Source organism: Mustela lutreola, chromosome 3 (genome assembly GCF_030435805.1).
Source record: "Mustela lutreola isolate mMusLut2 chromosome 3, mMusLut2.pri, whole genome shotgun sequence".
Taxonomy (NCBI): Eukaryota; Metazoa; Chordata; class Mammalia; order Carnivora; family Mustelidae; genus Mustela; species Mustela lutreola.
The window spans coordinates 185,881,216-185,897,700 of NC_081292.1; the positions used below are offsets into that span (position 1 = coordinate 185,881,216).

Here is a 16,485-nt window from a genome sequence, read left to right on the forward strand (position 1 = left end):
TCATGGCCTGAACCGAAGGCAGACACTTAATGGACTGAGCCACCCAGGCATCCCCAGTTTGGAAAATTTTAAGGCACGGCTTTAGGTGACAATTGGCCTTAGTTCCAATATAAATATCTCAAGTTTAGGGATAAAATTGTCCATGTATAGCAAGGCCACAGGCTTATACCAAAGCCACCCAAAGTTTTGCCATGGATGTAAGGTTGGTAGGCTTGTATTTGGGATACCATGGGTGGACCTGGAAGTCACTCTGTATGCTAAGTGAAATAAGCCAGACACAGAAAGGCAAGCACTACATGATCCCACTTGCGTGTGGGATCTGAAATAGTCAAACCCATAGAGGCAGAGAGTAGAATGGTTGTCAGGGCCTAGGGGTTGCCAGAAATGGGGAAATGTTGGTCAAGGGCTACAAAGGCTCCGTTATGCAAGATTAGAATAGATTCTGGAGAGCTAATCTAGAGCAGTGTGACTATAGTTAACTATACTTTATTGCATACTTGAAGTTTGCTAAGAGGATGGATCTTAAGAGCTCTCACCATACGTGCACACACATGCAAGGCCTGTGTGTACACACAAAAAGAAAATGGTAACTGTGTGAGCTGATGGATATTTTAATTAGCTTGATCATGATTATTTCACACTATATACATATATCAAGATATCAAGTTGTATACTTTGAATATCTACAATTTTTATTTGTCAGTTATACCTCAAATAAACCTGGGGGAGGGGCAGTTAGTCATTTTGCAAATCGCTGCTGTTTCCTCCTTTCCTCTGTCTCTTCCCTCTTTTATTTCTCAATGTGCACAAATGACTGATGTTCACTGTAAAATAATTAGAAACTGCATATAAGCAGAAGTAAAAAGGAATTTCTCTCTGTCCAGATAGAACCACTATTGATTGTTTATCCTTACAAAAATTTTCTAGACACAGATACATGTAAATATTTTCAACAGAATGAGGTTTATTATAAACATGCTTTTAAAAGAATAAACAGTATACTGTAGTGTTCTTTGCATGTCAGAAATACAGCTCTATAGCATTACATTTAGGATGATAGTCACTAGAGGATTAATCTAGTGTGGCTGCACCATGGTTTAGTTAACAAACCTAACTTGGGACATGTTAATCCATTCTTAAAATTTGAATTTTTAAATCTACTTTATATTTTTAAGAGACTATGAACTGATGAGTACCAGGCAATTATAGAGGCAAATTCACCTTCAAATGCCCAGGAAGAGAAAAAGTATAGCACCAGGGGACAAGCTAGGAGGAAAAGTCTGGAAAATCGAAGAAACAGAGCCGTTTGAAAAAAGATGAGAACTGATCTTATATCACTTTAGTATTAAATCATTTCTTTAGGGACGCCTGGGTGGCTCAGTTCACTAAGTGGCTGCCTTCGGCTCAGGTCGTGATCCCCGGGTCCTAGGATGGAGTCCCACATCCGGCCCCTGGCTCAGCAGAGAGCTTGCTTCTCCCTTTCACTCTGCCTACTGCTCTCCCTGCTTGTACTCTCCCTCTCTGTTAAATGGATAAATAAAACTAAACCCACTTCTTTAAAAAGGACTTTTAAGGGCTGAAATATTGTAATTTTTGAGATGATGTGTGATCCAGTTAAGTTGAAGGAATTGGTTAGATTACATATCACTTATTTTCAGAATGTTTACCCCACATTTGCAATTGTTTAAAAGGACTTTTTATTTCTAGTTATAATGTACACTTTAGATTAAAATATGATTAAAGAAATCAATAAAAATGTGAAATATTTTCCAGGCAGTATTTATTTTATACTTTTGATGTGCTCCTAGTGGAAAGAAAACATTGAGCCCTTGGTTAAACAATTTAGGTCTATTTATGAATATTTTTTCCATTAAAACAAATATAAATTTTGTTACTCTATATAGGTATGGAGGTTGGAGTTTTGGGTTGCCTTTGACTAAAGACCTTCGTTTTGATATAACAGAAGTTCCTGCCAATAGAACACTTGCTAAGGTAAATTATAACCTTTCTTCTGGGATGTCATACAAATGAGAATGTGAACTTGAAATGCCCAAGCATGAGCATGAGGTGAAAACAAAACATGGGTGCAATTAATTTGAGAAGCTGTTTGGCATAATGCTTTGCCTGTAGCACTAGCCTTCCAATCCTATGCATTTACCCCAGGGAAACATGGATACACAAGCACCAGGGTACATATACAAAAATGTACATAGTAGTGTTTCTCATATTAGCCGAAAACACAACCCCAAATGTCCATATACAGTAGAATAAATGAAGTGTTCTGTATTCGTTCAGTAGAACGTTCAGCAGTGCAGTGAGCTCAGTTCCATACAAGCAGGTGAATATCCCAAACATTACTAATAAGCAAAAGAAAAAACAAAAAGAAACACTTAACTGTGATTGCATTTACCATAAACTTTAAGAGTAGGCAAAACTCAACTATATTGTTTATAGAGAGTATTATGATTTTGAGGGACACAGAAAATCCTGGAGAAGATGTTCTGGATGCTGGCAATTTTTGTTTCTCAACTTGAGTGATGGTTCAGTGTGGGTACTCCTTTTATAATTTTTGATTAAATAGTACATTAATGTTTTATGCTCATTTCTTTAGGTGTATGTCATATATGGTTATCCTTGATTCTTACAGAACATGGAAACAGCAGTATTTTAAAACCCTCTTTTTTTTTTTTTAACAGAAAATGTAAAGTAACTCACTTCTGTGTGGTTTATAACTAGGAATGGAAAGTTAGTGTGGGAATTTCCAGGTTATCAGTCTTGTTGCTAAGGACACAGTGCGTGTGTACATATTTAAACTTTGTACAGCCTGGCCTAGATGTTGTTTTTTGTTGTTATTATTACTGAGGATATCTTAGCTCTGGTCCCAGAATCCCTATACACTAGCCACAGAGATGGACATATTAATGATTTCGCCAGTTTATTTCAAGTTTGCCCGTAGAGAAGGTACAGAATAACTAATAACTTACTGCCATCACACAGGGGGGGAAATGTTTTTCCCAATCTCTGCCCACCTCTAAATTGGAGACATAGAGGTGTATGGTTAACACTCTGGGGAATGTTCTAATCTTCCAAGATAAAACAAGTTATTGGGAAATTGGTGCTCTTCTTTTAAATATAAATTCTGTGGGCTGTCAGATGTAAAGGCAGCCTAATCTCTTGAACAAAATACTGATCTTGCCTCCTTTTGGAATTTAACAGGTATGGTATGATCCAGAAGGCTATCACTCACTTCCAGCTTACCTCAACAGCTTGAATAATTTCCTCCTACGAGTTAACATGTCAAAATACGATGCTGCCCGACACGGTAAAGTTGCTTATGCAGAAGCTTCTTATATTGCAACTTTTGCCTCTGTCCGTATAAAAATGCATGGTAGAGCCTGTTTCCTCCAGGTATTTTATGGTATCTAAATCACAGATCTTTAAAAGGAGTCTGAAAGTAGTAACTACCACCAGATGGAACATTCTGGGTAATCTCCTTGACTGCAGGTTAATTTAGCTTCCTCATCTATTGAGTCAGGATAATAATGCTTGTTGCTGCTCTCATGTCTAGTAGCTATTACTCATAGGAAAACATTTTATTACTATTTACTTGTATATAGGCTAAGGAATCAAAAATACTTAAATGTTAATAATTATAAACATGAAGCCAGAACTTTCAAACTAAAAAGTTCTACACATGACCCAAACTGTACATTACTTGAGCACTTACCATATGATATGTGCTTTATATGAAATATTGCTAATCCTTACAAACAGCCTTTCAGGATGAATATTCTTGGTCTCTGCTATTATTTCTCTAGGACTCAGAAATGAGATTTGAAGCCAGGTCTGTCTGACTCCTGCCTCTTCATTTTTCCAATACTTCTCTGGACTCAGTCATGTCTCCTTCCCTTGGATTTCCTAGGACGCATCCACATAGTTTTTAAAACAGGGTTTGGGATTTGAAAGAGACTGATATACTTTTTTCAAACTCAATTACTGTTCATCAAACTATTTCATCTTGTTAAGCCTGCTCAAATTATTTTCCATACTGATCCTAAAAGTTAATAATAGTAAAGATGGAGAAAAATGAGTAACCTTTTTGCTGGCCAAGACTGAGTTTCTAGATGAATAAACAGGCCAACAAATAGCCTACTAAGTAGAAAAATAGACACAACATACCTTTCAGAAATGCCATGATCTGCTTTCTTTCATCTCCTTCCTGTTAGGCAGAATAGTGTGTGCTGGATATTCTGGTGATTGGAGAAGTAAATTAGAGAGTCACATACTCATCCTAGCAAGAGAATCTTTCAGTCTTTATTTTAGAGACAACAGTATTTTTTTCCCAACTGCTTTGGCATTTTCCTAGTGGAGGAACTGTGAACAAAATAAGACTGATAGATGGTCCTTAGATCTAGAGCATCAATAAACGGCATAGTCAAAAGTGGCAAATTAAATTAAATGGTGACCAAACCTGGATGGGTTTAGTATAACCTGGTTTGAAATACGATTGAACACTTGACTTTGGTAGGATTTCCTCATCAGAACAAAAGATATTTGTTTCTGTGACAGATAGTGAAAGTGAAAGAACTGTAGAAATGCTAAGTAGGTGAGAACAAGAGACCAATACCATTTTTGAAGAGTTAGCTTTTGAAACCTGTGTTCAGGTTTCATTTATTAGTAGTATTCTTTGCCAAGACCAATGCAGTCTGGATCACTCTGGACTCTAGCAGGCTTGTTGTGGTCCCTACCACTACATTGTTTAAGTTATAGAAGTGGAAGAACTAAGAATTCTGGGACATAAACTATATACTGACCCTAAAAGGAAATTTATGTTTTAGGTTTAAAAATAAGGCTTAGTTTGAGTGACATAGCAATTAGTAGTAGTGTGCCATATGTGTATGTGGGTGTGTGTATGTGTATTTTTTTTTTAACTTTTCTTGCATAGATTCATGAAAGTGGTAGCTTTTCACCCTCTTGGGAAGGAGTTTGATTTTCTTTAAAGAAGAAATCATGTCACCCCCAAAATACTTCTGTTGTTCTATAATGCATGTATGGGGCCATGGTAATACTGTCTTTAAAAATCAACTCAGTTACTCTGAGTTGACATCTCCCTCCCCCAGTGACACTACCTGTTTTAAGGCATGTTTGTTGAATTCTGCATGCATTGGGATTTTGCTTTAGCTGTAAAACTGATTTTCTTTGAAATCTAACATGCTAGTAAATATCTTTTAATTAGTTTTCTTTTGCGATGTCAATATTATTATTTTCATGGAGTTCCCTCTAGTGGTTAATTTAACATGAAAATTCTGTTTTCTTCTCAAGCAATATAGGTTTGCTTGTTTTCTCTAATAAATGTTCTACCGCTTTGCTCTTTTCTAGATATCCTGACACATTGTTTCCTCCACCCTCATGTTTGTTCTGACCCTTTATTGAGTTAATAGTAGTGGTCAATGGGGAGCATCTCATTTTAGGTTGACAACTTACAGAGACAATCGAAACAGATATGGGGGAAATCACTGAAATTTTAATTTAAATAGAGATTTAATAAGTATTCACTGACTGATTGTACTCAAGACATTATGCTGGGTGCTGTAGAATCCAGAGAAGATTTCCATTAACCCTAATGCCTTTACTTGAGCTTCCTGCTAAAAATATGTATAAAACAATTGGTTCAGCAGCATTTTTCATAGGGGAGTAAATGCATTTGTAAAGATTCCTCCAGTGAAATAGAGTAAGTTCTTGATTCTGAAATACCAAGCAGGAAAAAAAAAAGTGCCCCCCCCCCTGCCCCGCCTGTATTATGATTCAGCAATAGGTTTAAGTAGGGCCCCAAGGAAAACTAAATCTCAATAAAAAAAGAGACCATTAATTTACACAAAAGATAAGAAAAGTGCATTGCCCTATGATGTGATTAAAGTTATAGGCCACATTGATTGTTGCTGGCTTTTTGTTTTGCTTTATTTTTTTTTAACATGTAACAGTTGCAGAATTCTACCTCAAAATATGTTACATTCTACTTAGTAAAAATTATAAATTTAAGTTATGCAGAGAATAGAACTTCAGAATAATTTCTATTTGGCTGCTGTGAAAGGGTCTTAATATCCTGATACAATAACCATATACTATGTGAACAGTAAGTGAGAAAGTTCTTGCTTAGCTTAGGAGTCTGTAAAAAACAAATGTTTAAGGGATAGCCTCACTGCCATCCTTTACAGTTCTTTTCCAAAGTTTCTCAGACTGTAAGACTTCGCCTTCCCGGTGTGGTCCATTAGGAAGCTGTTGCCAGCCACCTATTTTGACTGTGGCTACTTATGGCTGTCAACATCCTCTGATAAGAGGAGAAAAGAATCTGGCTTCTAACTCAGAAACTATAACTGACTATGGAACATCCCAATAATTTAGGATTGTATTGGATTTAAGTGACTGCTTTTTCAGAGCCAGCTAGTTTTTCTGAATTCTCTTGGATCTTTATGTGTCTCAGTGAAAATCCCTCAGAGATGGCCAAATCCACCAAGCCTTACCCAGATAGAGTTCTTGAACAGTAGTTTTCTTGGAATTAGTAAAAGAAGAGGGATCTTCTCAGGCTACAGTATTTTCCCAGCAAAAGACTAAACAGCAATGGGGTGGTCATTGTTTTTTAGGAGATCCTTTTATAATTAGTCTAAATACCAATATAATACGTGTTACTGAAATACAAACATGTGATGAGATAGAATAAAATAGAAAACAAAAATGTAATAGAGGGGAAATGCTATATAAGAAATGTAAATTCTTGGGGTACCTGGGTGGCTCAGTGGGTTAAAGCCCTGTCTTTGGCTCAGGTCATGATCCCAGGGTCCTGGGGTCAAGCCCCACATCGGGCTCTCTGCTCAGTGGGGAGCCTGCTTCCTCCTCTTTCTGTGCCTGCCTCTTGCCTACTTGTGATCTCTATCAAATAAATAAATAAAATCTTAAAAAAAAAAAGAAATGTAAATTCTTGCCCCTTCTCCCAAAATTCCATATACAATGTGAAAGCATTTTTATTTTCTTTTTATGTGAGTGCCATTAATTGTGTGGCATTGGTGAGACTGGCTGGGGGGAAATAACTTTCCTTTAAAATAGTATCCCCGGGGAGCCTGGGTGGCTCAGTGGGTTAATAAGCCTCTGCCTTTGGCTCAGGTCATGATCTCAGGGTCCTGGGATCGAGTCCCTCATAGTGCTCTCTGCTCAGCAGGGAGCCCGCTTCCCCACTCTCTCTCTCTCTGCCTGCCTCTCTGCCTACTTGTGATCTCTCTCTGTGTGTGTCAAATAAAGAAATAAAATCTTAAAAAAAAATAAAATAGCATCCCCAAAGTAAAATGAGAACATAAGGAACAAAGTATTATATATTATTCATCCAAAAATTGGTATTTCTGAATATCTGCTAATGAAAAAACCTGTCTCTCCTTTAAGGCATTATCATGTATAGTCATCCCTATCCAGGAGTGCAAGACCAGGAACAAGCCACGTAAGTAGAAACATCCAGCATGACTACTCCTTGGCATATAGTCAAGCTTCCATATAAAGTACTATAATTGGAAATCACAGTTGTATGTGAATGAATGTCAATCTAGAAGAGCTGTTAATATAAGTCACTGACTGGGATAAAAGGAAGTTTCTGAAAATCTGTACGGTGAGGTTGCCGAGTGAGCTTGCTGACTAGAGAGTCAGAATCTGCTGCTTTTATAAGTCAGATATGTAAGTGCTTCATGATGTCAATTTCCCTGCATGGCATTTAAGTACTAGTTCGAATCTCAAGAACTGTATATTCCTTGTATATACCCAGTAACTCTTGGAGACCGGGGTTTACTTACTTATTCATCAAATATCCCTGGTCAATTCCAATGCACTAGAGCTATATTTACCCGGGGTCATAGCCGAGTCATGTAGAAGATATTATCTGGCTGCCTTGCAGGAAGACTTATCTGTGTCTGAGCCAAGTCTTATACTGTTTTGTTGATGGTTTTAGTCATGAGTCTTTCTGAAAGGAAGAGAGTTCCAGAAACTTATGTGTGCTTTCCTCTTCCTATTGCTCACTACAGAATGAGCAGCCTAATCGATATTTTAGTGGCACTCTCCATCCTGATGGGCTACTCTGTCACTACCGCCAGCTTTGTCACCTACGTTGTCAGGGAGCATCAGACCAAAGCCAAGCAGCTGCAGCACATCTCAGGCATCGGTGTGACATGCTACTGGGTAACAAACTTCATTTATGACATGGTGAGTAACTTGTGTCATTGCAAGAAAGACAGGATCGATTTGGGAGAAGACATCAGTTTGAGGGGCACCTGAGTGGTTCAGTCGCTTGAGTGTCCAGCCCTTAGTATCAGCTCACGTCATGGTCTCAGGGTCGTGAGACTGAGCCCCCTGTCAGGTTCCATACTCAGAGTGAAGCCTGCTTGAGATTCTCTCCTTCTGCCCTCCCCTGAATCATGCTCGCTTGCACTCTCTCTCTCTAAAAACAAATAAATCTTTTGAAACAGATGGCATTAGCTTTATTGGCCCTACCTTTTTCAGATTGTTACAAGTCAGTAAATTAAGAAAAAAACATTTGCATCAGTCTTAGAGTCATCTGAGAAAGGAAAGCTCCACCTCCCCTCATCTCTATGGTCTGAGACCATCTATATCAGATTCCACAGGACATTTACTGAAATGCAGATTCCTGCCCGCCCCCCACCAGACCTACTAGTTCTGCACCTTGGGAGTAGAGCCAGGATATGCATTTTTAACAGGATCCTGTATTTTATGCATACTTAAGTTTGAAAGCTACTACCGTGGAGAAGTAAAAGTGAGGAAAATAGCCTTGCCCAGTGGTACCAAATAATCATGCTTATAAGAATTTAATCAACTAATATTAAAAAATTTGAAGTAGCAGTCCCTGATGAATGACATTATTAGAGAAGAATAGTTGGCACAATAAGGGATGAATTTCACTGACAGCTCTCTCATTTACATAAAATGGTCCCAAAGTTCAGATGGGGTTTCTTGACTCCAAATGTGCCAGTTTTGGCGAAAAGCCCAGGAGATGGTATGCATTTGCTTGGTGATTATGGCAAAATTGTCTGAGTTGCTGTATAGATCATTGGCTTGAAGAGCTGGAGAGTAATTAACTGCATATCCACTTTGTTAATGTATCCAGTGAAGTCTGAAATGCGTTTGTTGAAGAAGTCAAATCTAAAAAGAATCGTAATGACTCCTCTGGACTTAATAGGAGCTTTAAAGCCAAGAAAGCTTAAAGTACATGATTCTGTGAAGAGCTGCTTACTACTTAGATTCTATTGTCATATATCTGGTATTCATTCCAATTTAGGAGCCCCCCCTCAGTTAAATTACCATCTCCTTTATAGTGTACATCTTGCTACAGCCTGCACAGCATTTAATATTTCTGTTTGTCAATAAAACACTGAATTCTTCGTTCATATACTTACAATTCCAAGAATGTGTGGAACCCGCCACCCTGCTATTTTACACAGAGTGTCTCACACTGATAACCAAGCCTTAGAAATCTACCACCGGTCAGCATTCCAGCATTCAAAATGAAATCAATACTTTGAGGACTGAATCTAATACCAAGATACCAAGACTGTCTTATCTTTCTCACTGAACCTCTTTCACCAAATGATCCCAAGTCTCAAAGCCTGGAGGCAGGAACACCAGGGACTCTGTGTACATCTATAAAGATGGAGACTGGCTTGACCTTCTATTACAGGAGACAAATTCTAGAGTGAAATCAATGGTAAAATAAGCTGAACATGGCAAGCAACAGGAACATGAATAAAAATTCATTCCTTCACCGGTTTCAAGGTCAACTTGTTACAATTTTAACTAGATGGGCTATTGATGTTTTTGGAAAAATATTTGCTGTATATTAAGCCTTGTTTTACATATTCCCATAGGCCTTCTACTTGGTGCCTGTAGCATTTTCAATTGGTGTCATTGCAATTTTCAAGTTACCTGCCTTCTACAGTGGAAATAACCTAGGAGCCGTATCTCTCCTCCTTCTGCTATTTGGGTAAGCTGCAGTGAAAGAATGAACAGATGTAATTTACATATGTAATTTAATTACGTAAAAATGGATGCTTTAGAATGATCAGAAAAATGTGTGTACATGTATGGATTTATGTATTGACAAATCATGAGTAGATAGCATTGTAAGTTGTGTACTCGTATATATTTTATTTACATTTTTATAGATGTCTAACACATACACAATATTATCTCTGTATTAGGCCAATACAGGTAGTACAGGTTAACATCATCAGTGCAAGCATAGTGGTTCTGTCTGCCCTGAATGCATGAGTAGTATCCATTGACTTCGCAGTGTAGCTGATGAAGGATTACTTTGTCTTTAGTTCTTCTTCATCACTGGAAAGGTTGCTGCAAATTTGCTCAAGCGGGACATCCAGCTTCTGGACATTCCATGTCTGGTTAGCTAACTTAAAATAAGGTCATTATTTTTTCTCAGCTTTAAATTGTAATATTGATATTGATTAAACTCTTATTTCTGAGAAAACAAACAAACAAACAAACAAAAAAACTTCCCTGCATAAGATGACGACATGTCTAGAAGGAATTAATGTGTAGTTGGATGGTCTACAGCTACTCAAGTTTCCTGAAAAGAGAAGCTTCTTACTGTCACTTAAGAAATCCAAAAGATTTGTCAAAAAATGTTATAAAAGAGAGCTCTAACTATAAGAGATCTAGAAACTTATCCCAAATATTTATTTTCAAAACCCTATCAGAGTTTTGTTTTTTTGTTAAAGGATAGTGATGAAGGCATAATTTTAATCCTTAGTATCATTAACATACAGGTATGCCACATTTTCTTGGATGTACTTGCTGGCTGGGCTCTTCCATGAAACAGGAATGGCTTTCATCACTTACGTCTGCATCAACCTTTTTTTTGGCATCAATTCCATTGTTTCCCTGTCAGTGGTGTACTTTCTTTCCAAGGAAAAGCCTAATGATCCGGTAAGGTCCATTATTAGTCTGCTAAACTTCAATAAAGTATGAAACGTTTCAACATGTTCAAGGTGAAAAGATTTTCTGTATTTCACATGATCTAATACAAAAGAGAGGAATTTCATTTAACTCTATTAAATTTAGTAGAGGAGAAACTACAGCCTTTGAAAATTCTTTTTAGGCTCCGTCTAGGTTTATACCTATGATTGTATTTGCCCAGTGTCAAAACTATTGACATTTGATAGAGCATGAGCGGGGTGATGGAGGTGAAATCAGATATATTATATGACACTGTGAAAATCATGCAACCAATTGGTCAGCTACACTTTTTACTCATTAACAAATTGCTATGGTATGGTGGTAACAAGGACAATGACTTAGTTCTATGACTGTGGGTTAAGATTTTTTTGAACATTTACAGAGAACAAACCTAATTCATCCCCTTTCAGTCATGTATTGAAATCTACTCCATTGTAAGCATCACTTTCCATTCAGAGGGGACAATTACAATTAGTGAGAAAGGAAGCACTAGCAGTGCTCAGAGATTGAATTGGAAAGAATAGAGAGGAAATGAATTGAACTAAGGAATAGACAAGCACACTCCAGAAGGAAGAAGACAATTCATGAGTTGGAAGTGGTTGGCCCAAGTGTGAATAACGTGAAAATGAGCCATTTGTTCCACAACGAGATAGCCTGGCGCTCTTTCCTCCCTTCATTTTAGTGTCTCTTCACGTACAAATTACCTAAGGTTCTAAAACGTAACCTTACCAAATGCCTCCTTTACTCAGGCTTGACCAATACCTTGTGTCAGACCCCCCAACAACTTGGCTATTTCTGCATTCCTAGGATGTAAGGCAGGGCTAGAAGGGATTCAGCCTCCAGGATTTGGCCTGATCAAAGATAGCCTGATGGCCTGATCATCTCAAGAAAAAGATAATCCTTTTCTGCTTTTATTTTATGTATAAATCTCTACTGTTTGTTTAGAGTAAATACTTACATGTAAATTCAGCATGCGTGTGAAATATTTGCCAATCTAGATGAATTTCTCAAGTTTTACTATTTGTCCACATCTAGTTTTGCATTTTTGTCAATCTGTTAGAAGTCTAACACCGAGATTTATTTTTTTTTCCCCCTTCTCATTTCAGACTTTAGAACTTATTTCTGAAACCCTCAAGCGCATTTTCCTGATTTTTCCACAATTCTGCTTTGGCTACGGTTTGATTGAACTTTCTCAACAACAGTCAGTCTTGGACTTCTTAAAAGCATATGGAGTGGAATACCCAAGTGAAACCTTTGAGATGGATAAATTAGGTGCAATGTTCGTGGCTTTGGTTTCTCAGGGCACCATGTTCTTTTTCTTGCGTCTCTTAATCAATGAATGGCTAATAAAGAAACTCAGGTAAACAAAATGAAAATACCGTGTTTGACATCCATGATCAAACTCAATTCAGGATATTTCAGAAGTGGTCCATAGTCATCTTTCCATTAGTAAAATGGAAATGTGGTTTAAAAAAAAAAAAAAACCTTAAAAAAACTGTTAAGTAATTCACCAGTCATTTCATTTAGTAAATAGTTACCAGACCTTACTATATGTCTGCAAGTATTGTTGTAGAGTGAGAGAATAATACTAAAGAAGCTCAACTGTTAGCCTTAAGGAGATTAGCCCTAAGATTCAGTGGTGAAAAAAAAAATTAAAAAAAAAAAAAAAGATTCAGTGGTAAAAGAAAACACATACGTAAACAAAAGATGTAGTGTTTGAGTTGTTTAAAAAGGAAGGATAGAAAGTAGAAATGAGAAGAGTGCTGAGTGAGTAGCATATTAGCAGTGGGTTTCAGAGAAGATTGGGTAAAGAGAAAAACAGAATCATAAATAAAAAAAAAGAAATGTATATACCATTGACCCAGGTACTCCATTTCTAGGATACTTTTCCTACAAATATGCTCACATACATGCAGAATTATGTATGTATAAAATCATCCGTCATAGCAGCCATTCTTAATAGTAAAGGAATGAAAACAAACTAAATGTCCTCCATGTAAGGATTGGTTTGATAAATTATGTGTTTTTTTCATACGTGAAACACTGTGCAGTCATCAGACTGATACAGTTCTGTATGTAATATTTGGGGTTACTGCTAATATTATTAAGTGAAAAATCTAGTTTCAGAACTTTGTGAATTGTTTATTACCACTTGGGTTAGAAAAGAACTATAATTTATACGTACATAAGCACTGACTATCTCTAATTATGGGTGCCTTGCTGAAGAGAACTGTACAGGAAAACTTACTTTTCACTATATATTCTCACTATATATTCTTCAGTACCTTTTTAATGCATTGATGTGCATGTATCACGAATGGAAAAATAAAACTTAAGATAAAAATAATGAAAAGAATGACAAGAGCAAAGATCAAGCAAAAAACTCTTGGCTTGTATTTGAGAAATGAGTAATACAGTGTGATTAGAACATAGAATAAATGTAATGAACTAGTAGGAACTTAAGCAAGTGGCCAGAAGACTATGGAATCTATTAGATACTTGGCTAAAGAGATGATTTGGACTTTGTTCAACAAACAAATAGTTGTCCAATAAAGGTTTTGACCAGAAAGCAACCTGATCAAATGGTGGTTTAGGGGATGTGATTCTGTGGATGTCCTGCAGATTAGAATGGAAGAATCAGAGATATTGGAGCAGTTTGAGATTCATGAATAATTTAGGTGAGAAAGAGTGAAAGCCTCTGATGGTAATAGAAATAGACAGAACATGATTGATGACTTGATGTTAGAGGCATTTCCAGTGTTAGGACACTGACACGAGTGGATTTTAGAATGGGGAAGATTCAGAGAAAACATCGCAGTTGAAATCTCTGGGGATATCATTAAAAGAAGCAGGTACATTGGGTGGAAGATCTGATTGATTTGTTGGGTTTTTAAATTTTGTTTGATTTGATTTGCTTCAGTATATGCTAGGCAAGATGTTGGTGTGGGTTTGAGACTTAATTAGTTTTTAGGGCCGATAACCTTAACTAGATCCTAGGTAAGACTTTCACAGGAAACAGAATATAGAGGAACATTCATGTCAGTGATGATAAAAGAAGAAATAAAAAGGATTTTCTTTTAAGAAGGTGATAATTGATCATGGACTTATAAGTGTTGGGTCTTATTAATGACTTCGGTTCTCTCTTTTAGGAGGTAACTTCCCCCTTGTTACTAAAATTAGATTCTGAATTGTAACAGTGGATCTGAAAGCATTTAAGGCATGGAAAGCAGAAGCTGTTTTCCGAATACCATATTGGATATGGTGAATGGCATCCATGCTAATTTTAACTTATTTAAGTAGCATAATGCGTAACAAATTTAAAACAAACCTAGTGTGTGATTGCACACTTTTAGTGAAGTGAGAACCTATTAAAATATGTGAGAATTGAGCAGTGCCGTTCAGAATCACTGATGCAGAATCACTGGGTCCATTTTTTAGACTCTTCTTTAGAAAATTTAATTCTTCACCCGTAATGGAGACAATAGATGAAGATGAAGATGTGCGGGCTGAGAGATTCCGAGTAGAGAATGGCACAGGTGACTTTGACCTGGTCCAGCTCCATCGTCTCACAAAGACCTACCAGCTTATCCACAAAAAGATCATAGCTGTAAACAACATCAGCATCGGGATACCCGCTGGGGAGGTGAGGAGCACTGCTTCGTTCTGAACGGCCCTTTATATTGGTATATTAAGTGACAAAAATATTCTTTTCTGGAAATTATTTTTTCTAGAAAAATACTCAGGAAGTTACCCCCTGAGTATTTTGATGGATTCTGTATATAAAATTTACACACATCCATGTGTTACTTACCCTCTAAATCTTCCCTCTTAACAGAAAGGAGTCACCACACCCTAAGTCCTAAGCCCCATCCCAAGCTGCTGTCCTCCCTGGGGTGGTTTTCCAATCACAATGTCTGTGTGGGGTGCTGTCTTCAACTTGTAGTTTTCAGCCATTTATGAAAAACAGCATAAAGAGACCAGTGTCCAGAAGCAAGGTCCTAGAACTGCATCCATATTTATTCTTGCTGTTTTTATAGAGAAAATATTGGGGCACCTGTGTGGCTCAGTTGGTTAAGCATCGGACTCTTGATTTTGGCTCAGATCATGATCTCAGGGTCATGGGATTGAGCCCCACATAAAACTCAACGTCAGTGTGGAGTCTGCTTGAGATTCTCTCTCCCCCTCTTCCTCTGCCCCTCCTCTCTTGTTCACTCTCTTATAAATAACTAAATATTCAAAGGCAAAAAAAAAAAGAAATACTAAGTCAGCTTTGAAAGGAGAAAGAGAATGTGAGCATTTCCCTTAGTTTTTGAGCGGAGCTGCAAACCAAATGCATCAAATCTATTCAACAGCATAAAATTATTCCTTCAGCGGCTTATTCAGTAAAGTTGTGATTTTGGGTGAATAATGTGAAATCTATAAATATAATTACTTTGTGAAGTTAGCATATCTTACTTGTGGAATGTTTTGTCATGTCACCCAGATAATATAATAAAAGATAATGTGTAAAATAAGTCGTAAGTATATATACAAACGTTCAGATGGTTAAAGGAAAAAAGATATTTAAGTAACCATTTGTTTTAAAAGAGAAAAAGTTTCATCAAATACCAACAGAACACTACAATATCCATGAATAATTCCAATGATGTATTTTTCTTTGTAATTTATTTCACCCAGGGAGAAAGAGGAAAGGATATAATAGTAACATGTCTTTGGTTTGGATTAGGATTTATCTATGTTTTTTTTTCTTTGCTCTCCCAAACTAGTGCTTTGGCCTTCTTGGGGTGAATGGAGCAGGAAAGACAACTATCTTCAAGATGCTGACAGGAGACATAATTCCTTCAAGTGGAAATATTCTGATAAGAAATAAAACTGGGTATGAAAAACCATGGCTTCACCTTACTGAGCACAACATAATGACATGAAAAAAATAATTAAATGAACTCTTTGTTATTTTTGTAGTCACATAATTAAATCCTTAGGGGAAAAATAGCTATTCTAGGAGGTGGGAATTTATAAGTTTTAAGTGTGATATGGTCGTGGGATATTCTACCTTTTTTTATTAGAATCACCAATCCCTGTGACCAAAAAGAGCTGCCTTCCCCATATTGGGGGACGAGCAGGGCCATGCCTTTTGAAACTCTGTGTCTTTTCTTCTCTCAACTCAGGTCCCTGGGTCATGTTGACTCACACAGCTCCCTCGTTGGATACTGCCCTCAGGAGGACGCCTTAGACGACCTGGTATCTGTGGAAGAACACCTGTATTTCTACGCCAGGATACATGGAATTCCAGAACAAGACATCAAAGAAGTGAGTAGAAGTTTGAAAACTAGTTCCTTCGAAAATCACGACTGTTTTCGCTCCCCACCCCCTACTCTCACAACTGAGTGAGACCTGGAAAACTGTGGCATTTTCTTGCTGTCACGGACCACTGAGGCAGTCTTCCCTTCGTTGTGAATATCAGAC

At 37.2% G+C, this 16,485-nt stretch overlaps 1 protein-coding gene across 1 annotated transcript in view; it reads left to right on the forward strand.

Moving 5' to 3' along the window:
* ABCA12 (ATP binding cassette subfamily A member 12) overlaps nt 1-16,485 on the forward strand; it is a 170,932-nt gene that overhangs the window by 141,828 nt on the left and 12,619 nt on the right. The window contains exons 38-47 of the mRNA XM_059168127.1: nt 1,905-1,992; nt 3,217-3,322; nt 7,432-7,486; nt 8,061-8,238; nt 9,915-10,030; nt 10,830-10,989; nt 12,126-12,379; nt 14,458-14,662; nt 15,786-15,895; nt 16,188-16,329. Of these exons, the coding sequence (XP_059024110.1) occupies nt 1,905-1,992; nt 3,217-3,322; nt 7,432-7,486; nt 8,061-8,238; nt 9,915-10,030; nt 10,830-10,989; nt 12,126-12,379; nt 14,458-14,662; nt 15,786-15,895; nt 16,188-16,329 (1,414 nt within the window). The remainder of the gene's footprint in view (nt 1-1,904; nt 1,993-3,216; nt 3,323-7,431; nt 7,487-8,060; nt 8,239-9,914; nt 10,031-10,829; nt 10,990-12,125; nt 12,380-14,457; nt 14,663-15,785; nt 15,896-16,187; nt 16,330-16,485) is intronic.